This window comes from Salvelinus fontinalis, chromosome 23, assembly GCF_029448725.1.
Source record: "Salvelinus fontinalis isolate EN_2023a chromosome 23, ASM2944872v1, whole genome shotgun sequence".
Classification (NCBI taxonomy): Eukaryota; Metazoa; Chordata; class Actinopteri; order Salmoniformes; family Salmonidae; genus Salvelinus; species Salvelinus fontinalis.
The window spans coordinates 15,552,767-15,580,727 of NC_074687.1; the positions used below are offsets into that span (position 1 = coordinate 15,552,767).

Here is a 27,961-nt window from a genome sequence, read left to right on the forward strand (position 1 = left end):
AGGCTGAGCTGGTTGAGTCTTTCTCCCTGAGCAGATGAGATGAGAAATATACTGAGTCACTGTGAAAACAGAAAGATGAATTCTGGATGTGTTTGTGTTGTTTAGCACACAGTCCCAATGTAACAGCTATACTTTTATAAATAATTCACCATCTCAACCAACCTGGCAATGCATACACTCACATACACACACACACACTCACATAATACAGAAGGCAGTCAGAGGTAGAGTGAGTGGGTGAAGCTGGTATTGAACAGTGGCCAGATCAGAAGCAAGCAGCCTGGACTTCATACTAACACAGTGGTGGAGGATAGGCTGTCACCCAGGGAAGCATCAAAGACATTGGAGGAACCCATTAAGGAACCAGGAAGTTCAACTATGTCATCATTAAGGGACAGAGAACAACGCCCACATTTCTCCGCACAGTGAAATAATTCACCTAGAACGGAGGCTAGAACAGAGGGAGGGGGAGAAGAGAAAGATAGTGAACACAAAAACAGTCATCTAATGTAGCTAGTTAGACACCACTACTGATACACAACCCGGAGAGAGAGTGAGAGAGAGGGAGAGAGACCGCCCTGTTAGAACTACCTGGAAAGAATTAGGGATTGGAAAAAATAATTACGGAAAAGGACAGTGTAGCTAAAGGAGGAATAAGCTACTGCCGGTAGGCCATCTTGGTTGCCGTCTTGGTTACCTGGGCTTCCATGGGTCTGTGCATGGCGGGCGGGGCGGCCACGAGGGCGTTTCCATTAGCGACGGTCTCAGCGGCGCGGGGAGGAACTGGGGGCTGGACCTTAACCTGGACAGCCTGAGGAGATCCTTGGATGTTCTTACGGTACCTCTCATCGGCCTGGAGGGACAGACAGCAAGGACAGAGAGAGGGACAGTCATTTACCGTCACCAGACCAAAGAGGATGGAGCCACAGCAACAGTGGGAGGGTCAGTAGTAAGATCAGTTAGGACCCCCATGAAGAACAGGCACACTAGCAGGGACTAGAAAGCATTACCACAACATGACAACTAGAGAGAGATATTATGACACGAAGAACAACAGGGGAGGCTTGTTCATCATGTATTAGTGCATCAAAGGAGGCCTGCTGGCAGAAGACAGTCAATAAAACAAGACCTGTTTAGTATTGCACCTGAGGATAGGAGAGACAGGTTAGTTTCAACCATTCAGCAGACAAAATCCAGACTCTAGACCCCTGTCCTCCTGACTCTTTCCCTGCAGGTGATAATGTAAGCAGCAGGTCAGGCAGTAGAGGGTAGAACCAGGGATACACAGCAGAGCAATGCCAAATGAGCCGCCTCTACATCAGACTGGGTCATTAGCTCTAGGATAGCGACAACAGCAGCATTTATTAGAACTGCTGAGGTGACCCCCCCTCCCGGAACAGAGTGGTCCATGTTACTATACCCTCGAAAGGGCTTCAATGACTGGAAATAATACTTATGTAATCTTCATGTCTGTTAGGAAAACGTGGCAATCATGTTAACGACATTGTCTTACAAACCTCTGGGGCGGTGGGGAATGATGACTAAATAATGGCATTATGTGTGTAAAATGTTAAGAAGTGTGAGGAAGCGAAATAAGTACAGATGGATGTGGACTGAAAGTGGACAGAACCCTACACATTTCATATACAGTATGTTTCCCCCCCCCCAAATGATCTATCTACATAGGTTTAATTGAATGATGAATAGAGACGATGAGATCTTTCTGGTAATTGATTCAAAACCTAAAACATCATAAAAGGTTTTAGTAGTTGCAAAGCAGGCGTTGACTGACAAAGCACAGCTTCAAGTTTTATGTTCATAATCATTTAGTTTGAAGAGGATCTAAATATAAAGAAGTGGGCAGTTAAAAAATGTCCAAGATGCTGCATCTCTATCTGACAACAGGCGTCTGTCTCCATTTATCAGCTGTGCTTCATTCTATAGCCAGACGACTCCTGATATCTCCATGAGTGATAAGTATCATTTTTGTCTTAAATCGGTTGTTGTCTAGTACCGTCTTTTTGCTATCTAGGTCCATCTACTTTAAGTGCTGCCTGTCTTCACAGTAGCCTACTTGGTGTGGGAACTGCTGACTGATATTAACTTGCAGATGATTGTTGACACATTAACCAGGATTAAGTAGCAGGGCAATTTGCGACTGTTGCCGTTGTAATCAGTGGCTGTATTGGAGGGGGAGTGGTTTCTCCTCTCCTAGGCAATTATCAAAAAAAGTATATATATATATATATATATATATATATAAAATATATATATATATTTCACCTTTATTTAACCAGGTAGGCTAGTTGAGAACAAGTTCTCATTTGCAACTGCGACCTGGCCAAGATAAAGCATAGCAGTTCGACACATACAACAACATAGAGTTACACATGGAATAAACAAAATATACAGTCAATAATACGGTCAAAAAAAAGAAGAAAAAAAAGTCTATATACAGTGAGTGCAAATTGAGGTAAGATACGGGAGTTAAGGCAATAAATAGGCCATGGTGGCGAAGTAATTACAATATAGCAATTAAACACTGGAATGGTAGATGTGCAGAAGATGAATGTGCAAGTAGAGACACTGGGGTGCAAAGGAGCAAGATAAATAAATAAATACAGTATGGGGATGAGGTAGTTGGATGGGCTGTTTACAGATGGGCTATGTACAGGTGCAGTGATCTGTGAGCTGCTCTGACAGCTGGTGCTTAAAGCTAGTGAGGGAGATGAGTCTTCAGATTCAGTGATTTTTGCAGTTCATTCCAGTCATTGGCAGCAGAGAACTGGAAGGAAAGGTGGCCAAAGTAGGAATTGGCTTTGGGGGTGACCAGTGAGATATACCTGCTGGAGCACGTGCAACGAGTGGGTGCTGCTATGGTGACCAGTGAGCTGAGATAAGGCGGGGCTTTACCTAGCAGAGACTTGTAGATGACCTGGAGCCAGTGGGTTTGGCGACGAGTATGAAGCGAGGGCCAGCCAACGAGAGCGTACAGGTCGCAGTGATGGGTAGTATATGGGGCTTTGGTGACAAAACGGATGGCACTGTGATAGACTGCATCCAATTTGGTACCGGCAATAGGTACCGGGAGGTGTGCTCTTTACCTCTACAAGGAAATCAGCAACTAGTGTTAGTACTTCAGGCTCCCGTTTTTTCAGCGGGAGCTATCAGCGACGGCTCGTTGCAAAATTAAGAGCATTGCCGAAAAAACAAAGATGGTTCTGCCGAGTTGTTCTGCATAGTCTTTTGTATCTTTGGCAACTATGTACTTGTTTTCTATACCTGTTTGCTCTTCTCCCTGTAGGCTTTACAGACACTCCCCACCCCTTGGCTGCAACCCTTCTAATTTAGTGTACCATGGGCACAAAACCCATGTGGAATTCCTGGTCACTGGCAGCGTTTGGAACTATGCTGCCATTCAGTCCCTTGACTTTTTGGCTCTGACGGAGAAATGGATCACACCAGAGAACACTGTTACTCCAGCTACTCTCTCTTCATATGACTATGTTTTCTCTCATAGTCCAAGAGCATCTGGTCGTCGTGGAGGTGGCACAGGGCTACTATTTTCTCCTAAGTGGGGATTCTCTTTTCTCCCTCACTCACCCTCATTTATATTCCATGCTGTCACTGTCACTTGTCCATTTCAAGCTTAACATTGTTGTCATCTATCGCTGCCTAATTTCTTTCCAACTTCCTTTCCCCTCCTTGCCTCTTTTGAACGGACCATTTCCCAGTCCCCTCCCACCATTTCCCAGTCCCCTCGCACGACTAGAGGCTGTACGCCTACTAGTTTTACTGCAACCAACCTCCAGGTCTCTCTGATCACTACTTTGTTTCTCCCTCTACTCCAACCCTACCCAGATGGTCATGCGCTATCACAATCTTTGCTCTCTCTCTCACTACTCTCTCCTCTTCTGTCCTCTCTCCCTTTTGCTAAATCCTTCTCTCCTCCTGTCTCCTGATTCTGCCTGTTCAACCCTCCTCTCCTCCCATTATGCATCCTATGACTCACACTGTTTCCTTTCCTCCCAGCTGGCTCGGCCCTTCCCTCCTGCTCCGTGGCTGAGTGACTCACTGAGCTTAAATGGAGGGAAACAAAACTTCCGGAGGACCTATCATCCTTTCACTCCCTCTATACCTTCTCTTCCTCTGTATCTGCTGCTAAAGCCACTTTCTATAACTCTAAATGTAAAGCTTCTGCTTCTAACCCTAGGAAACTATTTTACCCGTTTTAAACCCTCAATTCTCCACACCTTCCCTCTCCCTCTGTGCCAATGACTTTGTCAACCTCTTTGAAAAGAAGGTTGACGACATCCGCTCCTCATTCACTCAGCCTATTGTGTCCAATGGTCCCACTCACACAGAAGTACCCTTCACCTTGACCTCTTTCTCCCCTCTCTCTTCAGATGAAATCCTGCAACTAGTGAGGTCCGGCAGTCCGACAAGCTTCCCGCTCGACCCCATCCCATCCTCCCTTCTCCAGACCATCTCTGGAGACCTTCTCCCATTCCTCAAACTCATCCCTGACCACTGGCTGCATCCCCTCTGACTTCAAAATGGCCAGAGTCACTCCCCTCAAGAAACCAACACTCAACCCTTCTGACGTCAAACTACAGACTGGTATCCCTTTATTTTCAACACACTTGAGCGTGCTGTCTCTTGCCAAATCTCGCACTCTCTCTCAGAATGATTTTCTTGACCCTAACCAGTCAGGCTTCAAGGCGGCTGACTCAATAGAAACGGCTCTTCTCTGTGTCACGGAGGCTCTCTGCACTGCCAAAGCTGACTCTCTCTCCTCTGTTCTCATGCTTATGGATCTATCTGCTGCCTTCAACAAGGTGAACCATCAGTTTCTCCTCTCCACCCACTCAGGGCTGGGAGGTCTCAGGCTCTGCACACTCTTGGATTGCATCCTACCTGGCACGCCGCTCCTACCAAGTGACATCGAGAGGATCTGTGTCTGCGCCACGTAGTCTCACAACTGGTGTCCCCCAAGGCTCGGTTCTAGGTCCTCTCCTCTTTTCTCTATACACTAAGTCACTTGGCTCCATCATATCCTCACATGGTCTCTCTTATCATTGCTATACAGATGACACTCAACTTCTTTTCTCCTTCCCTCTTCTGACACCCAGGTGGCGGCACGCATATCTGCGTGCCTGGCAGATATCTCAGCTTGGATGTCGGCCCACCACCTCAAGCGCAACAAGATGAAGCTGCTCTTCCTCCCGGGGAAAGCTTCCACACTCCAAGTCCTCTCCATCACAGTTGACAACTCCACAGTGTCCCCCTCCCAGAGTGCAAAGAACCTTGGCGTGACCCTGGACAACAGCCTGTCGTCCTCTGCAAACATCAAAGCAGTGACTCGCTCCTGCTGGTTCATGTTCTTGAACATCCGTAGAGTATGACCCTACCTCACACAGGAAGCGGCACAGGTCCTTAACCAGGCACTCCTCATCTTCCGTCTGGACTACTGCAACTCGCTGTCGGCTGGGCTCCCCACTTGTGCCATCAAACACCCCCCCCCCCCCCCCCCCCCCCCCCCCCCCTTACTAGCGCTGACTTACACCTTGCCCAAACCGGCTGCGTGCGTGTGCCATCGTGCGCTATCGTGCATAAATGTATTTTGCCCCCCCACACCAAACGCGATCACGACACGCAGGTTAAAATATCAAAACAAACTCTAAACCAATGACATTCATTTGGGTACAGGTCGAAAAGCATTAAACATGTATGGTAATTTAGCTAGTTAGCTTGCACTTGCTGTCTAACGTTAATTTGTCCTATTTAGCTAGCTTGCTGTTTCTAGCTAATTTGTCCTGGGATATAAACATTGAGTTGTTATTTTACCTGAAATGCACAAGGATCTCTACTCCGACAATTAATCCACACATAACATGGCCAACCGAATCGTTTCTAGTCATCTCTCCTCCTTCCAGGCTTTTTCATTGTTTAAGTTATATGGTGATCGCATCTAAACCTTCATTGTATTACCACGACTACCGGCAAAACAGTTCGTCTTTCTATCACCCACATGGGTATAACCAATGAGAAGATGGCACATGGGTACCTGCTTCTATAAACCAATGAGGAGATGGGAGAGGCAGGACTTGCAGCGCGATCTGCGTCAGAAATAGGAACGACATCTATTTTAGCCCTTGGTGTCGCAGACGCTCGTTGGCGTGCGCAAGCAGTGTGGGTGCAATAATTGAATAACATGGATTTCTACATTTATTTTTGCGACGCTCGCGCACGCGACGTGTCCAGTCTTGTCAGCATGTTAGCTGATAGAGTATGTATTTTTCCTCAATAAAGTGATTGTGATGTGATGTGTGCGATGTGGTTGTCCCACATATCCATCTTAAGATGAATACACTAACTGTAACTCACTAAGAGCGTCTGCTAATGTAAATCCCAAACTGTACTCTTCACTGAATATTTGATTGGACAGATTGGGGAATGGTGAAATGCTAATAGACTGCCATTTGAATGTAGAAAGGATATGGGTCGGTAGTTTAGACAGGGCTGTATCTGTAGTTTCTACACTGAGTGTACAAAACATTAAGAATACCTTCCTAATATTGAGTTGCTTACAACCACCCCCCCACCCAAATTTTTACCCTCAGAACAGCCTCAATTCGTCAGGGCATTGACTCTACAAGGTGTGGAAAGCGTTTCACAGCGATGCTGGCCCATGTTGAGTCCAATGCTTCCAATAGTTGTGTCGAGTTGGCTGGATGTCCTTTGGGTGGTAGAACATTCTTGATATACACAGGAAACTGTTGAGCGTTGTCTCATCCTGAGCAAGAATATTAATATGACCAATAAAGTGAAAGTCCCTCACACCAGCAATCAAGCCACATGCCCCACAGAGGTGCACCCCCTACAGTAGATAGTATTCTTAAAGCTGTTTATGACAGCAGCAGCACAAGCAATGGTAGCATTCAGCAGCAGTGTCATGGCAACGGAGCTGGGTTTCACCTCTCCGATTGTGGCGGGGCCTTTGGGGTCAGAAGTCAGTTGCTGTGGGGACTTGGTCCTCTCTTGAATCAACAGTTGCTGTGGGGACTGAGGCCTGTTGGTGGCTGGCGGCAGGGGTTTGGGCTGCTGTTGGAGAAGCAGTAGGTAGGACTGATCCTGCTGTTGGAGAAGCAGTAGGTAGGACTGATCCTGCTGTTGGAGAAGCAGTAGGTAGAACTGATCCTGCTGTTGGAGAAGCAGTAGGTAGGACTGATCCTGCTGTTGGAGAAGCAGTAGGTAGGACTGATCCTGCTGTTGGAGAAGCAGTAGGTAGGACTGATCCTGCTGTTGGAGAAGCAGTAGGTAGGACTGATCCTGCTGTTGGAGAAGCAGTAGGTAGGACTGATCCTGCTGTTGGAGAAGCAGTAGGTAGGACTGATCCTGCTGTTGGAGAAGCAGTAGGTAGGACTGATCCTGCTGTTGGAGCTTCTGGGCCTTACGCTGCTCCTCCAGCTCCTTCCACTTGTGCTCCTGAGTGCAGGGAGGTGTGGTGGTGCATCATCTAAACTTTCCATGGCGTGTGCTGTTCTAATTGAAGGAGTTCTGTAGAATGAAGGGTGGTGTCTTAATGGTGGAAGCTGTATCCATGTAACCAGGAAACTGATTAATGGGTTTGTATTTTCACCGGGACCCAATTATTCTAAGTGTTTGAATGCTTTGAGAATATCGACTATTCCAGTGTAGCCCAAATATTGGTTTAAAGTGTAAAGGAAAAATGACTGAGCTAAAAGTTGATGATGAGTAAGAAGACATGGTGGGGGACAGTAAGACCGTGTAACAGAATCAATGACACACAATGTTGGTGTGAACTAAGTGATGGTGTGGAAGGAGGTGAGTGATCATATCCTCACATGATCTAATGTCCTCTTCTCAAACCCCTGGAGGAACATAGGCCTTCAACAACATACACAACATAAACACGTTGCCACGCAGATCCGCTAACACACCGTCTCAGCAGAATTAGGAACATTGGGAAAGAAACAATGAAACCCCTCTCTTCCTGTAGATAGGACACATCCTGGTGACATCACTTAAGAACTGTAATAAACACTGACTTCCACAACTTGGCCCAGAGAATTCATAACCTCCAAGCTCAATAGTTAGCTCCCTTCAGATCTGCCATACTGTGACATACTCGAACCAGATTTTCTTGAGACAGTTAGAGTAGTGTGACTTCAATAAATCTAAAACTTGCTAGCCATTCTCCAACACGCTACTACGGAGCGAAACCCATAAATTACAATCCAATGACTTAGAAGGCTAGAAGAACAGATGGATAATGGGAGATATCTAGATGGATAGAAGTAGATAGATAGGCTTACAGAGTTTGGTCTCACCAGTAGCATGGCCTGTTCGTGGAGCAGCTGCTGCTGCAGGATCTCCAGGTGCCTCTGCTCCTCCTCCAACTGGCGACGGATGTACTCCTGACAATAAAAACACACACACAGACACACAGGTCATCAAGTGTCAGGGAAGACTACAAGTACTATGAAGGAGAGTGTTGTCAATGGAGAGTTCTCCTACCTGCTCGCGGTCAGCCCTCCTCTTCTCCTCCTCTGCCCTCCTGCGCTCCTCCTCCTCTTTACGCCGGCGTTCAACCTCCTCCATACGCCTCTTGTCATCCTGCTCGCGGCGCCGCTGCTCACGCTCCTGCTGCCTCCTCATCTCCCGCTCGCGACGCTGTTGCTATGGACAGCCACAGAGGGCAACAGAGAGCAGGTATCAGGAGCACTGACATCACTATCAGTTAACACACTGAGCTAGTTAGCTGTCTTGTTTATGGTCACCATATCTGGCCATTATGAGATAAGCTAGCCATTTCTTATTGTGCTCGTCCTGCTTTCCAGGGTTCAGAGTTGGTTAACTACACTATGGAGGTGTCAACTTTTACCTGTAGGCTTATCATCACCATATCAAATTACAGTATGGCTGGCAGTCTCTTAAAAATTGGCTCATTAGCATTGATTTATTAAATCATCTCTATAAGTACAGTAAGTAGCTCTACACCAGTAGAGTAAGACCTGCAGGACACTGTGTGTGTGGTCTCTAGTTTTATTAAGTACACTATGGTGGTCCCTGGCTGCATCATGAAGTAGCATGTCTCCATTTTTAACCTTTCAACTGGCAGATGGGGATATCTAAAACAGGAGCACACATTCTCATGCCCCTTGGTCAACTAGCCCAAAAGGATTCCCTGAACCTACAGTATAATATGATTCATAAATGCATTTGCTCATTAATCATAAGAAAGCTTGAGGCTGTCAAGTTGTATGTGAAACTGTATGGAAAAATGTACAGTAGGTCAAAATCACACATGGAAGGATATATTTTCTGACTCCATTTTACAGGGTGTGTGTCTTTTAAAGAGGTTCCAAGCTGAGACATTAGACATGGTAATATCATGGGGACTATTGCATATAGGGCATAGGTCAGAGAATTGGCTGTGCTGATTTCTGCAGACTAAAACAACAGACAAACAGAAGCTTTCTCCCTCTAGCATGTTCTAGTAACTAATGACTGAGGAAGAAGAGTCTCTCTGGCCCAGGTCTCCCAGAGAGGCGAAGATAGAGACAGAGCTCTCTGGTCTTCCTCTGGAAGAGATAAAGGCCAATTAGGGAACACAACCCAGAGGCTGTACACAAACACACTAATCACTACTGAAAACACAACAGAGGAGAGAAACGTCTATGGGGAGTGTGTTGACTGTTCTAGCACGGTCACAAACATGTTATGCATACATACACAATTTATGGGTGCAGCCTGGAGGAACAAACACACACACACACAATTAAACAGGGTGGAAGAACACACACATACACAAACTTAGACACACACAGACACACTCGCTCTCTCTCATACCTCCTCCAACCTCCTCCTTTGCTCTTTCTGCTGCTCGATGCGTTTCTGCCTCTCTGCCAGTAGTTGGCGCTTGTACTCCTCCTGCTCCCGGAGCTGCTGCTCCTGCAAGAGCTGCTGTCTGCGCAGGGCCTCCGAGCGCTCCTTGTTCTCCTGCTGCAGACGGATGAAGTCCCTACGCAGGGTTGATTCCCCTGGCTGGTTCACTATAGAGCTACAGGACAAAGACATACGTTAATATAGAGCGCTATGGACCGAAAAGACATGTTAGCTAACGCATTTGCTATTAGTATGTTGGCTATTTTTTGGGATTGATCCATGTGAGTTAGTTACCTGGGCTCCCCCTCCTGCTCCTGAGCTTCCTCCTCTTCTTCTTCACTCCCACTGTACTCATACTCTGTATCATCTAGAGAAGAGAGGAAAGGGTGAGAATGTTTCAGATGTCTTCTAGAGATGTCTTAGAGAAGACAAGTGTGTATTAGTATGTCTAAGACTCACCCTTCTCCCCCCTCTTCTTCTTGGTGCGGTCGATGTGGTCTTTGAGCTGGATGCGGACCTGCCTCTCGTTGGGCTGGTCCCTGATGAAGGGGTGTTTCAGCAGCTGGTCGGTGGGTGGGCGCTGGGTATAGTTCTTCACCAGGGAGCCCTCGATGAAGCTGCAAAACTTCTTAGACCTGAGGAGCGGAGAGGAGCCATTTGTTACTTTTATGAGCCTATGCTGTATCTACCAGGTGATGTCAGCTGAGCTATGAAAGAGTTTCACCAGTATCATTTTTCACAGTGGGATTGTAAAAAGGTGGTTTAAATGTCTGAAATCATAAGGGCATAGATTAGTTACATACCATTTCTTTGATTTGAGTCGAGGAGGAGGGTTTCTGGGGATGAGGAAGAGCGCTCTCATTGGATGCATATCGCACAGCGCTGGAAGACAAGACAACACAAACACCGATCATTTCAACCAGGTTAGCTCGCTGGAAAAAATAGTACTGTTGAAGTCCAATAATAATTTTTTGGGAGATGTTTTATTTAACTAGGCAAGCCAGTTAAGAACAAATTCTTATTTTCAATGACTGCCTACCCCGGCCAAACCCTCCCCTAACCTGGACGACACTGGACCAATTGTGCGCCGCCCTATGGGTGGTAATAGAGTGGCTGTACTTACGAGGAGCTCCCTCAGCCATCTCTATAGCTGTGATTCCAGTGGACCACAAGTCACTCTGCAGGAGAAAATACACTATGAGAGACATGGACACAGCTACCATTGTGTGTGTGTGTGTGTGTGTGTGTGTGTGTGTGTGTGTGTGTGTGTGTGTGTGTGTGTGTGTGTGTGTGTGTGTGTGTGTGTGTGTATATGAATCTATATGTGCATGCATCTATATAGGGTGGTAATTACCACCCTCTCTGGTCATGACAACATCTACCCCAACCTGCTACTGTACTGTCTGTACTGTCCCATCAGCCTACACAGCCACATACAATGGCACAAACGCAAGCAGCTATCAATCAACTAACTTTACATACAACAAGACATTGACAGCCATTAGCAAATAGTGGCACGGTGTTATTGAGTGCATCTTACCCTGTAGTCGTAGGTGGCGTCTGGGTTCTCGTCGCAGGCAATGACCTCGGGCGCCATCCAATAGGGTGTCCCGATGAAGGTGTTCCTCCGGCCCACTGTCCGGTCCAGCTGGGCGCTCACACCAAAGTCCACTGGAGGAGGGGGGGAGAAGACCAGTCAGAACCAGTTCAAACTAGTTTAGTCCATTGTATTATGTTTCAAACCAGCCTCAGTTTGAATTAGAGTAATTTCAACCAGTTTAAACTATTCTAGCCTCTTGTATCAAATCATCTCAAACCGGTTGAAACCAGTGAACTTACCAAGTTTGACCTCAGCGTTCTCAGTCAGCAGCACGTTCTGGCCCTTGATGTCACGGTGGATCACATGGTGGGCATGCAGGTGAGCCAACCCCTGAGGAGAAACACAGACCATCATGAGACCACAGATACCAGCATGCAGCAGCAGGGGGAACGTGTAGGAAGTAAAAGTAGACTCACCCTGAGGATCTCACGGGAGATGTAGGCGATCCAGTCCTCCTTCAGTGTGTTGCCCTTGGTGTTCTTCACCAGGTCTGTGATGGAGCCTGCACCACAGAACTCCATCACCAGCTAGAGACCCAGAGAGAGAGAGCCAATTAGTCATGTACACATTTGCGTGTCGCGCGCACACACACACACACACACACACACACAATGCAGCCATAACAGTGGAGATGTAAAAGGTGAAAACAATAGACGTGGTACCAGTGGTGGAAAAAGTACCCAATTGTCATACTTGAGTAAAAGTAAAGATACCTTAATAGAAAATGACTCAAGTAAAAGTGAAAGTCACCCAGTAAAATACTACTTGAGTAAAAGTCTAAAAGTATTTGGTATTAAATATACTTAAGTATAAAAAGTAAATGTAATTGCTAAAATATACTTAAGTATCAAAAGTAAAAGTATGAATATTTTACAATTCCTTATATTAAGCAAACCAGACGGCACCATTTTCTTGTTTTTTTTACTAACAGATAACCAGGGGCACACTCCATCACTCAAACATCATTTACAAACAAAGTGAGTCTGTCAGATCAGAGGCAGTAGGGATGACAAGGGATGTTCTCTTGATAAGTGTGTGAATTGGACAATTTTCCTGTCCTGATAAGCATTCAAAATGTAATGAGTACTTTTGGGTGTCAGGGAAAATGTATGAAGGAAAAGTACATCATTTTTTTAAAGAATGTAGTGAAGTAAAAATTGTCAAAAATATAAATAGTAAAGTAAAAAAATGTTTTTACAAATAAAACAACTTAATTATTTTTACTCAAGTCATTTACACCACTGCATGGTACTTGAGTCTAGCGAGAGAACCCCTCACTCCCTTTCCCTCCCTCTCTTTCTAAGTAAAGCAGAGATGGATGGCAATATACTGGGAGTAACTCTGGCCTGGAGAAACCTATAGTTAAATCCCTCTCTCTCGCTCCATCCCTCCTCCTTCCCTTATCTTGCTGGTCGCTCGTTCTCAGCAGCACCTCTATCTCTGAGAGATATAAAGCCCCAGAGTCTGAAAGGGGCCATTAAAGGTAACACTAGCAGGCAAACACACAGGGACTGACCTGGGAGGGAGGGAGGGCTATTGTTGATCCACAGAGAAAGGAGGAGAGGAAGGGGGAGTTCAAACCACCCAGCCTTTAGGGAGGACTGTTCATTTTTTAAATTGAACCTTGATTTAACTTGGCAAGTCAGTTAAGAACAAATTCTTATTTACAATGACGGCCTACCAAAAGGCCTCCTGTGGGGACGGGGGCTAAAAAAATATATATAGGACAAAACACACGTCACGACAAGAGAGACACCGCAACACTACATACAGAGAGACCTAAGACAACAACATATCAAGGCAGCAACACATGACAAGGACTATGGATGGCGAGGTAGGTAGAGTGAGGATGGTACCTCCTATTGAACCAAACTAGCAATGTCATTCTATGACACCGTTATGAAGGCCTTATGCTGGAGATGTCCAAGTAGTTTAGGCTTGAGTTTTAGGTAAAGGTATTTGGGACTGAGGGATAGACTAGGTAAACACACACTCACCCATAGCTGGTCGTCATGTCCTGGTGGGCTCTTCTTGATGAAGGCTCCGTAATAGGTGGCTATGTTTCTGTGGTGGGAGTACTTCTTCAGCATATTAATCTCAAGTTTAATCTCCTCTTCTTCATCCTAGACACACACACACACACAGAGTGAGAGAGAAAAAGAGAGATAGAGAGAGCGAGAAAGAACATTAATAGAGCTAATAAATTCCCATTGCCCTGGAGAATTGAGGGAGGGGGGGGGGAGTAATTTTATGAAGTAATGGAGCGAATCATAACAAACAAAACAAATATTCATTGTTCTATTTGTCCTGGCCAGGGAACACGTCCTAGAGAAATGTGAACTGATAACAGTCTCATCTGAGAGCCCCCGGTGACAAACAACCAACCACACACACCCTAATGAGCTCTTTGTTTTGTGTATGATGGTCTATGAACTGACACTCCATAGGTTGTTTACCCCTCATGGCATTTCCAGAGGGGAAGTTTGTTGTAATCATGACAACAATAACAGAAACAGACTGCTATTTATTCAACCAGATTGAGCCTGGTAAATACCACCATTTATTGACTTTCAGTCACAACGAGAATGTTGACGAGCATGGAAGTGAAAATGGCACGTTCTATATCGTAAATGATAATGGAGCCAAATAAACCAATATTATCACACAGGCACGCGCACACACAGTGTATGATTCACTCAAACCATTCTGGCTGGTAAAGCATTGATTTAGCAGTGGTAAAACATTGATTTAGCGTCACTTTGTATAATGCTCCCTCAACATGTTGTCTTCCTATTGCTGGGATGACCTGCCATTTTTTTTACTCATCGTCTTATTAATGAAGCCGGTGACTTATGTGGTACTCCCTGATGATATTCTAGTCCTGTATCTTGGCATCGGCTTCATTGGACCACGTCTGTATTGAGCGAGTCACTGGTACTTCCTGTTAAGAGTTTTTGCTTGTAAGCAGGAATGAGCTTTGCAAAATTGAGGGCGAGCTTTGTAGGTGTCTCTGTGTTTGGAGTAAAGGTAGGTGGTCTAGATTTTTGTAGCCTCCAGTTGCTAGGGTGACATTTCTGGTAGATTTAAGTTTTCCTGCATTAAAATCACCGGCCACTAGGAGCACCGCCTCTGGATGAGCATTGTTTTGTTTGCTTATACAGCTTGTTGAGTGTGGTCTTAGTGCCAGCATCGGTTTGTGGCAGTAAATAGACGGCTATGGAAAATATAGATGAAAACTCCCTTGGTAAATAATATGGTCTATAGCTTATCATAACGTATTCTAACTCAGGCGAGCACAACCTTGAGACTTCCTTAATATTAGAGATTGCGCACCAGCTGATGTTAACAATAAGACACACATCCATTGAGCTTACCTGATGCTGCTATTCTGTGCTGCCGATGCATAGAAAAACCAGCTAGAATATTATCCATGTCCTTGTTCAGCCTAGTTTCTGAGAAACATAGGATATTCGTTTTTCAGGTCCCGTTGATAGGATAGTTTCAAACGGAGCTCATCCAGTTTGTTCTCCAGTGATTGTTGTACATTCGCCAATAGAACAGAGGGTAGAGGCAGATTATTTACTTTCCGCCGTAGCTTCATTAGGGTGCACGCGCATCGGCCTCTATATCGCTGTCTCTTTCTCTTCCGGATCAGGGCCAGGTCGGGGGTGAGCAGTATGTCCTGTACCGCTGACTCACTGTTCTGATGTCCAAAAGCTCTTTTCGGTCATGGAAATGGAGGAGGAGACATTATGTACAAAAAAATTGAGCTCACAAAATAGCAGAATTGGTCAGGAGCACGTGAAACATCCGCTATGCATTCCAGTGCCATTCTTCTCTTAGTCTGCACTCTCCATAACCTCATATTTTCAGCACCACATCTTCTATCCCCCAGTTCTCTCATAGTCCGGATGCCATTTTCACAACTCTAAATCATGTGTAGGAAGTGAGATAATGATGGTGGTGTTAACAAGGGTGGCCATTTTACAGATAGTATCACACACAATGGAAAGAATAAGGGGGATGGGTCACCCTTTTTATTACCTCCCACCATCATTATCTCACTTTCTACAATAAAGATATTCAGCTAAGAGAGTGAGCCAAGACAGTGAGAAGAGAAGAGTTGAGAGAGACAGTGCACGAGAGAGAAAAAGAAGAGAGCAAACAAGAGGGAGAGAGGAAAGATGGAGAGACTGTTTGAATCAGGGATTTTTCTAATAACTTCTGACTCCTATTGAATCCCAGTGAATTAGCCTCCAACAGCAGCCTCTCTGCTAGGTTAGCTTGAGGAGCAGGACTCTAGATACTACAGTCCTCTGGCTCTAGTACAGCTAATGTGATTAGAAGTTATACAGTCAGAGAGGCAGGGAGAGGAGTGGTAGGGAGAGAAGAGAGATGGGTAGTGATGGGAAGAGAGCAAGACAGAGAGAGAAGGAGCAAGAAAGAGGACGGTAAAGGGAGCAAGAGAAAAGGGGAGAGCAAGAGAGAGAAAGGAGACAGCAGGGAGGAGAGGTGATGAGAGACGAGTGACTGAGCGACTTAAAACCCTCCCATGATCCCACTGCACTTCAAATGACCCTTCTGAGAGGAGGAAAGAAAAACAAACTCTTTCGTTCTTCCACTCTTCTCCCTCCCTCTCTCTCTGTGCTGTATGTAGGACAGGAAGTGGTATCTGGGTCAGAGCACATATGCTGAAATGAGCCTGTAGAGTAGAGTGAAGCTAAAACTATACTGGAGCTGTCTGTAGCTTTACTGTAATATGTTATATTCACAGGAACACACGGAACACACATACATGGTAGGGAGCTTGGGCAGAAGTACTGGGTTTACAATACAAAGATATGTTCCCATCTTAGGCGTAGACCCTATAACTGGTGTGCACCACCACTACACATACATCAATGATGCTACCTGGCTCTCTGCTTCTTAAAGTAGTACTATACCATTGTATACACAGATAAATAGTACTGGGCAATTCCACTGTAACGGAAAAATGTATGCCAAACAAAAAACATTGATTTCAAGTTTAACAAACCATACAACTATATGCACAATGACTACTTTGAACAATTTACAAAGTAAATTAAAAAATATATATTTACTGGAAAAACTGCAGATGCAGTACAATCTCCCTCAGTTTTATTCTGTTACCAAACATTGTATCTGCACAGTTCTTCCTGTAAATGTGCTTGGTAAACTCTGTGGAAATTTTTAAAAGTTGCCTTTTTACAGAGGTGTATGGTTTGTTAAACTTTGAAATCAATAGCTTTTTTTTAGGAATACATTTTCAAGAGAAAAATCTGGGTCTCTGTTTCCATGCTCTACAAGCAGATGTTTTCTGCTGACCAGGAGTTCCTGGATGACGCATATCATATGTACTGAATCCTGTAAATCCACTAGACTAGCCTATCCCCCTGCAGGACAACGATAGAAGATCAAGCTTTTCAAAAATAAACATGCTACCACAACCCAACTAAATCCCTCTCTTGGCAAATGCCCAAACCCCAACTGAAGTGTTTATTTTACAAAACAGCTGAACAGGGAGAAAACTACCCCTTTCCAAAACTCTCTTCACAGAAAAGAGTTGATGTGTGAAAGATCTCTAACAAGTGTAGATCACCAGTAGGACTGTATAAATACAAGCCACACGCCAATACTCAGACAGTCTGGCAAACAGAATCCGTCTCTCATTCTCTGTCCTCCTACTCACTCTATCCATCCTTCTCCCTGTCCTAATCGTTATTTTCTTAATATTGTCTTTTGCGTTATTGACATGTGAAATAAAAGGAGGGTGCTTGGATGTTTTTTTCTCAATTAGTAACAGAGTAGGAATATGCTTTGTCATGTAGACAAATACTGTCTGTAACATTTGCCTAGTGACAATAGTCTGGGTCTGTCTTTCTGTTCACACTTAGTATACACGCACACAAACACACACACAAACTTCTTATATGCAGTATGCCAAGATAAGATGAGTGTGTAACGCAAATAGTGATGACTCACAAGTTCTTCTTCAACACGTAGTGTAGGAAACTGCTGAGTCACATCCAGTGTGTATTACTGTGTTGAGCTCAGATTCTTGACACCACCTTCACTCTCACTGTAGGAGCCGTTTTGGCCTGTTTATGTGCCATTTTATGTGTTGTGTATACAGTGCCAATCAAAAGTTTGGACACACCTACTCATTCCTAATTTTGTACTATTTTCTACATTGTAGAATAATAGTGAAGACATCAAAACTATGAAATAACATGTAGTAACCAAAAAAGTTAAATAAATCAAAATATATTTTATATTCTTCAAAGTAGCCAACCTTTGCCTTGATGACAGCTTGCACTCTCTTTGCATTCTCTTAACCAGCTTCATGAGGAATGCTTTTCTAACAGTCTTAAAGGAGTTCCCACATATCCTGAGCACTTGTTGGATGTTTTTCCTTCACTCTGCGGTCCAACTCATCCAAAACCATCCCAATTGGGTTGAGGTTGGGTGATTGTGGAGGCCAGGTCATCTGATGCAGAACTCCATCATTCTCCTTGGTCAAATAGCCCTTACACAGCCTGGAGGTGTGTTTTGTGTCATTGTCCTGTGGAAAAACAAATGATAGTGGGACCAAGCGCAAACCAGATGGGATGGCGTATCGCTGCAGAATGCCGTGGTAGCCATGCTGGTTAAGTGTGCCTTGAATTCTAAATAAATCACAGACAGTGTCACCAGCAAAGCACCTCCACACCATCACACCTCCATGCTTCACGGTGGTAACCACACATGCGGAGATCATCTGTTCACCTACTCTGCGTCTCACAAAGACACGGCGGTTGGAACCAAAAATCTAAGATTTGGACTCAAAGGACAGATTTCCACCGGTCTAATGTACATTGCTCGTGTTTCTTGGTCCAAGCAAGTCTCTTTTTATTATTGGTGTCCTTTAGTATTGGTTTCTTTGCAGCAATTTGACCATGAAGGCCTGATTCACGCAGTCTCCTCTGAACAGTTGATGTTGCAATGTGTCTGTTACTTGAACTCTGTGAAGCATTTATTTGGGCTGCAATCGGAGGTGCAGTTAACTCTAATGAAGTTATCCTAAGCAGCAGAGGTAACTCTGGGTCTTCCTTTCCTGTGGCGATCCTCATGAGACGCGGTTTCATCATTTACATTTACATTTAAGTCATTTAGCAGACGCTCTTATCCAGAGCGACTTACAAATTGGTGCATTCATTCGATTTTGCAATCGCATGCATCATTTTGGATTTGTGTGCCCATGAAAACAGTTTTCACCCCGTAACATAAGACCCCAGATGATCTGAATACGCAGTTCTAAAGGATGTCACGCTGCTTGCTTATCGAGTACCACTTCCTCCCGATTCAGCCCATACCTGGCACGAACTCCGGACCTCTGTCTTGCTAGCGGAAGTGACCGCTCTCCTGAAGTGTCTTACCAGTCAGCGCCACGTGAAAAGCTAGCTATTCACTCCATCCAGCTCCAAACACAAACTCAGCTTTGTGGCATGAAGAGGAAAAATACTACGGAGGTTGAAGCCCTACATTCATATAAACCTGATATTATAGCTATTTTAGGAGGGAAAATATTGACTAGGGGAATTGAGGAAAGGAGAGAGAGCAGGGGGGCGGTGGAGGTTAATCTTGGCAACTACTACTATCGAGCTATTTGTGTTTTGGTTATATTTAAGACATATCTAGGGCCTCAGATGCAATAAAAATCGACTTGGGATATGTCCCAAATCTACATGGGCTATAATGTGGGTGGCTATAGAGTATTTATGATCAAACATAGCTGGAACCTTGAGTCAAGTACTATTCTGTGATCCTAGCTTCTAACCCGATTTGGTCTTGACACCAGGTCTGACATGGGATGTAATTTTACTATCTACTCCTTTGGTTCTTAAAAAGGAAATGTTCCTCTGAGGAGCCTATTGGAGGGAATATAATGTCTAAAATAAGTCCAATAAAGGATTAGACAGTGATGTCATAAATCCCTGGATTATTCAGGAAGTAGTAGTATATGAGCACTGGGAACCAACATGGAACTCCTAATGAATGGAAGTGAATGTCAAACCAGCGCTCTGTTATATCACACACAAAACTCTCCCAATCGAGCGAAGGCTTACCTCTGTGACATCCATGACCTTGATGGCCGCCAGTTGCCCTGTCTTGACATGTCGGCCCTGCAGAGAGAGACAGAGAAAGAGACACAAAGACAGAGAGAGAGACCGGGAGAGACAGAGACAGAGAGAGAGAGACAGACAGAGAAAGAGACAAAGACAGAGAGAGAGACCGGGAGAGAGACAGAGAGTGAGATGAGTGAACAACATAATTTCAGCCCTGATATGCAAAGTATCCAAGTGACGTAGTTTCAGTCAGAAAGAGCTTGAGTGCTTGATTCCAGACACAGTACTGGTGATTATTTCATTCCTAACCATGAGTGGACACCTCACATGATAATCATGGAAACTATAATGCAGATATCATCTTTACGTCCATCTTTACAGCCCCATGCTAGCCTTTAGTTACCTCAGAATGTAAATCATTCTAACCATTGCAATCTTCAATGACATAATATATTCTGTTAACAGAGGAAGTAGCGGAATAGTAAGGGAGGTGGTTAATGGGGGGGTTACAGGGCTTTGCTGGTCTGACTGGGAGCATGAGCAGACTAAAAGGATGACTAGAGCAAAGAAAGACATGAGTTCACAACCTCAATAAAAAACCTCCTTGCAAAATCCGAATCAAATGCTGAATAGAATACAGTAAGCTAGATATAAGAGAGAGAGATGGAGAATGAAAAGACAGAGAATCCCATAGTCATGACAGTTGTATGGGCCATATGTCAGTGCTAAGTTTGGGGGTCTGTTTCTCAGCGCCAGTCTGCTTAGTCTTTTCAGTGCCCTGCATGCAACAGTCACCATGACAACGTGTCCTACCACATTTTTACCGATAGGGAGGAGAGAAGGCTGAAGGAAAGAAGGAGAAGAGTGACAGGTCTAGTGTGTGTGTCCATCCTCAGCACTTGGCAACCCTGCCTGAGTCGAGATGCGTATTTAAAATTACTCAGGCACTGACAAAGACACCCCACTTAGGGCAGGGAACTCAACCAAGCTGCAGCAACACAGGACCGCACAGCACCCCACGAGGACACTGCCAGCTACCAGACAGACTTTAACACTCCACCCTTGGCTGCCCAGGGATACACCAGACCAGAAATCTCAGCAAGGCCCCATAAATGAACCACACACTCACAAACCCTCACAACCCCCAATCAAACAGAATGGACTGCCTATTTCCCTGTTTAATGTCAGGCAGGGGGTAAGGCAGCTGTGGTCCTGAGGGATTCTGTCTGGGAGAGGGGGTAATCTAATCTGGTGATCTGTCTAATGACTGTGGGGATTAAAGAATGTCTCACCAGTCCACATTCACACAAACACACATAGGTACAACACAAAGAGCAGCCTGTAAGCATAACAGGAAAAGTCCCATCACTGTTACATACCGGTACCTAGATAAATCTAAATTGCAGGTTTATAATTCCTATACTGTTCATATGATGTTCATGCCTTGAAATGGTCTTTCAACAATAGTGTAGAATGGTCATCGAACAGCAATGTTATTACCTTGATGAAACCATCACAGTTAGGGATGCACAATATATCGGTGAACATATCGGAATCGGACGATATTAGCTAAAAATGCCAACATCGGTATCGGCTAGAAGTCTAGTTGAACTTCTTCTGGCTGCAAGCCCGACGTCGGTACACTTATGACAACAGCCAGCTCAAGTGCAGGGCGCGAAATTCAAAATATATATTTTTTAAATATTTAACTTTCACACATTAACAAGTCCAATACAGCAAATGAAAAGTACACATCTTGTGAATCCAGCCAACATGTCCGATTTTTAAAATGTTTTACAGCGAAACAAGCACGTATATTTATGTTAGCTCACCACCAAATACAAAAAAAAGACAGACATTTTTCACAGCACAGGTAGCATGCACAAAGCCAACCTAACTAACCAAGAACCAACCAAACTAACCAACAAACAACTTCATCAGATGACAGTCTTATAACATGTTATTCAATAAATCTATGTTTTGTTCGAAAAAATGTGCATATTTCAGGTATAAATCATAGTTTACATTGCAGCTACAATCAGAAATTGCGCCGAAAGCAGCCAGAATAATTAGACACCAACGTCAAATACCTAATTACTCATCATAAAACATTTCTGAAAAATACATAGTGTACAGTAAATGAAAGACAGGCATCTTGTGATTCCAGCCAATATTTCCGATTTATTAAGTGTTTTACAGCGAAAACACAATATAGCGTTATATTAGCTTACCACATAAGCCAGAAAGACAAGCCATTTCCCAGCAGTAAAAGTTAGCGATCGTAACAAACCAGTAAAAGATACATAATTTTTGACTAGCCTTGATATTCTTCATCAGATGACAGTCCTATAACATCAGGTTATACATACACTTATGTTTTGTTCGAAAATGTGCATATTTAGAGCTGAAATCAGTGGTTATACATGTTGCTATCGTAGCTACTTTTTCCACAACGTCCGGATATTTTTCTGACACTTTTTCTGACACACATATTCTGACCAAATAGCTATTCATAAACATAACTAAAAAATACATGTTGTATAGGAAATTATAGATCCATTAGTTCTTAATGAAATCGCAGTGTTAGAATTCTAAAAAATAACTTCATTACGACATCCAGCTTCGGTATAGCTAGAGTGCCCCAAAGTTGGGCGCCGACGACTAGTTCACATGTACGACAGATATATGAAATAGCATCATAAAATGTTTCTTACTTTTGCTGATCTTCCATCAGAATGTTGGACAAGGGGTCCTTTGTCAAGAACAATCGTTGTTTGGATTTAGAACGTCCATTTTCCCTCTCGATTTAGCAAGCACACTAGCCAAGTAGCGCGAATCTCTCCATGTCAACAAACGGAAGAGAACGGAACACGGCAAAACTCCCGAAAAAAGTTCAATAATCTGATGAAACTTTATTGAAAAAACATACTTTACCATGATATGGTCACATGTATCAAATAAAATCAAAGCCGGAGATATTAGTCGCCTATAACAGAAGCTAAACAGAAGGCAAATCCAGGTCCCTCTTCGCGCTCTCCAGAAAACAAGAAATGGGGGACACATCATACAAAGAGCTTGTATTCCACTTCAGACCAAGATAAACACTAAATGTCTTCTCTCACCGCCTCTTGACATCCAGGAGAAGGTCTATGAAGTGCACGTATACTAATACGTATCATGCCAATTTATAGGCAGGAAGTAGAACAGAGCCTCGATTTCAGACTTTCCACATCCTGGTCAGGAAGTTTGTGCCAAATGAGTTCTGTTTGACTCACAGATATAATTCAAACGGTTTTAGAAACTAGAGAGTGTTTTCTATCCAATAGTAATAATAATATGCATATTGTACGAGCAAGAATTGAGTACGAGGCCGTTTGAAATGGGCACCTTTTATCTGGCTACTCAATACTGCCCCTGCAGCCCAAACAGGTTAACGCCGATGTGCAAAACCAATGTCAAAGCTGACGTGCATACCTATATAACGTAGGTACATGACGTAATGACGCCATGTAAAATTTTGCACTACACGTGCAACACAGCATTCCTAACCTAGCCCACAATGTCTGCTGTGTGGATCGAGCAGTCAACAAGTCAAACAGTCATTTGAAAGAGTAAGAACATTTTAGTGAGACAACTCAAGGGCAAAATCCATTAACGCCAAGATAATGGAATTCATTGCCATTGACAATCAACCGTCCTCTGTCGTGGGTGATGTTGGCTTTCTCGACTGGTCGACCACCGGTACACACTAACGTTACCAAGTGCGCTATTGTTCAGATGTTGCCCTACCAGAGTTACAGAGTAATAGAGTCACTACTCTTAGCTTCCCGACATACTAGGGAACGCCGTTTGGGTCTTTGCGTGTCAAAAAAGATACACGTCAAATAACACTATTTGACACGTTAAATACGCTTTTAATTTGAGACGTCAAATAACACAGTTCTATTATAGAATGTTGTGTGTTCTGTAGCACTGTCAAAGCTGAACAACTATCAGTAGCACTGTCAAAGCTGAACAAAAAAGTCTGCAAACAAGCAAACACCGGCCACGAACGTTGGTAATAAAGATTTATTTGTTTGACCGCAACTTCTGGGGTAGCTAGCTAGCTTTAGCTTGGTACCTAGATAGCACCAATACAACCAGCCTGAAAACAATGACCAGTAGAAACTGCAGTCATTTCACTATTCTTAGCAATGATTTAGGAATTATTGTGAGTAAGTATTAGCAAGGTAGCCACTTGTTCACCTATTGAAATTGAACTTCAGTTCATGAAAATAAATAGCAGCCAGCGAGCTTCATCTGGCTAGTGAGGCTCGACCTGACCGGGTTATGTGTTGTGAAGCTAGCCACAATAAGGATTAGGCACAATAGTGGAATTTGCGGTTTGCAGTACAGCAAGTAAGTGAAAGAAATAGGTTTTTATTGTGTTTTACTGGTAATGGGGACATACGTAAATGCCAACAAAATAACATTTTGGTCAGTGTGGTGTGTGTGTGTGTGTGTGTAACCTTTATTTAACTAGGAAAGTCAGTTAAGAACAAATTCTTATTTACAATGACGGCCTACCCCGACCAAACCCGGACGACACTGGGCCAATTGTGCGCAGCCCTATGGGACTCCCAATCACAGCCGGATGTGATACAGCCTGTATTTGAACCAGGGACTGTAGTGACGCCTCTTGCACTGAGATGCAGTGCCTTAGACCGCTGCGTCCATGTGTGTGTTAACTATTTAACTGTACTAGAATGCTTAAAAGACTGTTAAAACTGTAAATATCGGTTTTCGTATTGTTTTTTTGTTTTTGCAAGGAAAATATCAGATATCGGTATCGGCAAAAAATGTCATATCGGTGCATCACTAACCACAGTGTGAGAAGGGTTGGCTGAAGACCAGTAAATGGCTTCGATCACTCTCTTCTGTCACTTGCTGTGTTGCTTTCTGGGGACTGTAATGGACACACACCTGTGTGTGTGTGTATGTCAGGGGGTAATGGATGACTCAGCAGAGCTGGTGTAATGGCCACACATGCTGGAGGAAGATGGATGCTGCTGTTTAATGGAACCTGATGGAGGTTGACCACTGGGCTCTTTCACTCTGGGCAAACACCATACACTCAGACACACACACACGTACAACACATGAAGCACACACTCACAGTATGAGCATGCAGACACACACAATACATATCCAGTGCTTATTGCCTAATCAGTCTAGCCTTATTTCCTCACCTTGAGAATTTGTAGAACACATTTTCTCCCTCCAAGGGCTTTTTAGCAATTTCAAGTACATGAGTGTGTGAGAGAGACGTGGGCGTGCAGAGGTGGTGTGGGAGAAGAGGGAGATAGAGGGAGATGGGGAATAAGAGGGAGCAAAGAAAGAAAGAGGCTGAGGGCCAAGTGTTTCTGCGGATCTTAGCGGTTATCCAGATTCACACACACACGCACCCATAGACTAACACACAGGGCCTGAGGGTGACTGGGTGCATATGGTAAGGAGGGTTGGTATAGGCGCCCCTGACTGGAGATCAGAATTCATCACTACCTGTCATGATGTCAGTGTCAGCCTTTGGCTTGTCTCAATGAGTTGTTTCTCATTCACTCTTTTACTCCATCCCTCCATCGTGAGGTTTGGTTTCAGGTCTCTTTGAAGTTAAATAACCCACAAGTGATTGGCACCCAACCAGTTCACTCTCAAAGCTGTGTATGTGCTTGCATGTGTGCGTGTGTGCATTTGTGGACGTGTGTTTGTGTTTAGGAGTGTGTGTAGGAGTTTGTGTGTTTGTGTGTGTTTAGGAGTATGTGTAGAAGTGTGTGTGTGTGTGTGTCCTCTCCAAGGTGAGAGAGGTGATATCGGCAGCACCCAGACCAATCACAGGAGGCCCACTCCACTATGACATCATCTGCTCAGGTTCCTCTACTCCACAGACACACAGCCTTGTGTCTGCCCTCTATCTGCCTAACACACAGGTGCACACACAAACAGGCGCAGGCGTGCGCACACACACACACGCACACACAAAGGACAATAATACCCCAGCCATGTGAGTATTTCTTTTTTCTATGAGTTCCCTTCCCCAGCTGCATCTAGTCACTATGAGTTCCCTTCCCCAGCTGCATCTAGTCACAGTCAAATATAGTCAGTATATAAAATCAAATATAACAGATGGGCTTCTGCAGTGTTTCCCCTAGGATTGTTTTCAGCAGGTGGCAAAATGATGTTGACACCATCGGAAATATAACTGATTCATGCCAATGCACTGTAGGGAGATGATAAAGAACACACAGTGGCTGTGCAATCCTGGCTCTAATTTGCACCACTGCTCACTCTGTTTGCTAAAGATATAGGTTGTAACTTGTCACTCTGATCTTAAAGGGGTGGGCTTAACTGCCAAAATCTTGCACTGTTTTCTACTTACCAGCCGCTGCTAAATGAATATCGGGGAAACACTGGATTCTGTGTTTAATTTACATTTAAAAATCCACCGTCTCAGTTGACTGTGGAAAACCTGCATCTTTGACCACAAGCAGATCATTTTGGAGTGACTTCCTCCATAACAGTCTCGAAGGCCTCTTTTCCTTCAGCCTTCTTACCCCTTCACCTATCAGTAATCACCAAGGGAAGGAGATGTGGTAATGAAGCCTTCTAGGACGATGGGGACCAGTTCATAAGATAATACTTATGAGAATCTGACCTCTGCCCTCTGACCCCAGCACACAGGGGGTTCATCTGGAGTCCTCATTAAAGGACCAGAGCACAATTTGGCTTCCTGTCTGGTCAACCTCCCAAACCAAAACCCAACCCCCATCCCCAACTATCTTACCTCACCTCTTGTTCTACAAATGGCAACAAATAGAGGAACATGAATTATGCTGATATGCAGTAAATAATCTTGACAGTCCAGGACCGACTGGGACTAGTTAGTACAGATGCTGTGAGAGGAGGACCTATGAGTGTTCTGTGAGACTATTTTCGATTTCTGTTGTTGTGTTTGACTGGAGGCAGAGATGGGGGATGGGAGGGGTGTTTGTTCTGACTGAGAGCAGTAGAGAGGGGAGCAGCAGTGTGTCTTCACCAGAGTAGAGGAAAGGGACATTAAGGTGAACAAATGGAAAATAAGTGTAGTCATATTGGCAATGATGACAGTGCTGCTACTGATGACGACGATAGTGACGTTAAAAGTCATGGAGGCAATGATATCAGTGATGGTGATGACAACTAGCATTAATGTGTCAGTCTGTTGTTTATGTAGTAGCCAATAGAACGTGCCCATTAGACTTGGAGTGGAACTACAAGAAACACACAGAAGCCAACACACAATAGGAGGAAATCAATACAAACAAAGAACGCAACAGAACACAAAAGCAGCGCTATCAAGTACAGAACACACCAAACTAGAAAACTGAAAAATAGTTAAAAGTTGAAAAAGCATTAGAGTATAGGAAGTGTGTCGTTCAGCGTCTCGTGTCTGAGGAAGATGAAAGCAAGATTAGACGTAGCCCAGAAAGCCACTTCCCTCAGGAAATACCAGGGGAGTATAGTCATCCTGGACCAGCACACACACACACACACACACACACACACACGCTCTCGAACACATATACATTAATATGTTTCTGTGTGTATCAATAAGCCAATGCAAACATGCAAAAAATAAAAATCGTAAAATAAAATAGATCATAAATTATGTTTAGTTTTAGTTTATTTCTTCTAGACTTTGGGCTAAAATGTAATGGTGTTAAGCTTTTATTTCTAATGGGGTTTTCGAGCTTCTGAATCTGGCAGGTAAATGCTGCCAGTAGATGCCGGTGTTTCAAATATGCCTAGCTAGTGCATCAGTATCACTTGGTATCAGTAGCTAATAGGTAAGAAAATCTGAGGGCGAGCACAGAGTGTGATTGGGCCAAGCTAGAGCAGCTTGTGAAGTTGCTGGAGTCGTTTGCAATCCACACCGACCAACTTCAAACTGACAGCCAGTTGCGGTGCCTTGCCTTCTCAACTTTGAGGCACACTTGCAGTCAACTACTGTTGTAAAACAGTTGGCACAGGTCCTCCTGAAGTCACTGAGTGAGCGCTTTGCATGCATACTGAATCATCTGGCAGCCAACTTTGATTCAACCCCTGGAGCAGCTTGCCTGATGGACCCAAGTCTCTCTCAACAGAGATGGAGCCACTGATGAGGGAAGCAGAGTCTTTTGTACTTCAGCAAATTAGAGAGTACAGTAGTGGAGCAGCAGGACACCAGCAAGATTCCAGCACGTTGAATCCAGCAAGCATCTCAACCAGTTCTTCAGAAATATAGCTTAATCACATCGAAGATTGTGTC

General features: G+C 44.2%; 1 protein-coding gene across 8 annotated transcripts in view; it reads right to left on the bottom strand.

Moving 5' to 3' along the window:
* LOC129820897 (mitogen-activated protein kinase kinase kinase kinase 4-like) overlaps positions 1 to 27,961 on the bottom strand; it is a 94,923-nt gene that overhangs the window by 24,839 nt on the left and 42,123 nt on the right. For 6 of the 8 annotated variants that reach the window (XM_055877990.1, XM_055877992.1, XM_055877993.1 and 3 more), the window contains exons 3-15: positions 19,639 to 19,695; positions 13,510 to 13,635; positions 11,929 to 12,039; positions 11,752 to 11,842; positions 11,453 to 11,583; positions 11,036 to 11,090; positions 10,716 to 10,794; positions 10,372 to 10,547; positions 10,207 to 10,279; positions 9,877 to 10,087; positions 8,542 to 8,703; positions 8,340 to 8,441; positions 698 to 853 (exon numbers count right to left, since the gene is read on the bottom strand). In XM_055877990.1, coding sequence (XP_055733965.1) covers positions 698 to 853; positions 8,340 to 8,441; positions 8,542 to 8,703; positions 9,877 to 10,087; positions 10,207 to 10,279; positions 10,372 to 10,547; positions 10,716 to 10,794; positions 11,036 to 11,090; positions 11,453 to 11,583; positions 11,752 to 11,842; positions 11,929 to 12,039; positions 13,510 to 13,635; positions 19,639 to 19,695 — 1,530 coding nt within the window. The remainder of the gene's footprint in view (positions 1 to 697; positions 854 to 8,339; positions 8,442 to 8,541; positions 8,704 to 9,876; positions 10,088 to 10,206; positions 10,280 to 10,371; positions 10,548 to 10,715; positions 10,795 to 11,035; positions 11,091 to 11,452; positions 11,584 to 11,751; positions 11,843 to 11,928; positions 12,040 to 13,509; positions 13,636 to 19,638; positions 19,696 to 27,961) is intronic. The other 2 variants (XM_055877991.1, XM_055877997.1) reach the window with 1 other exon arrangement.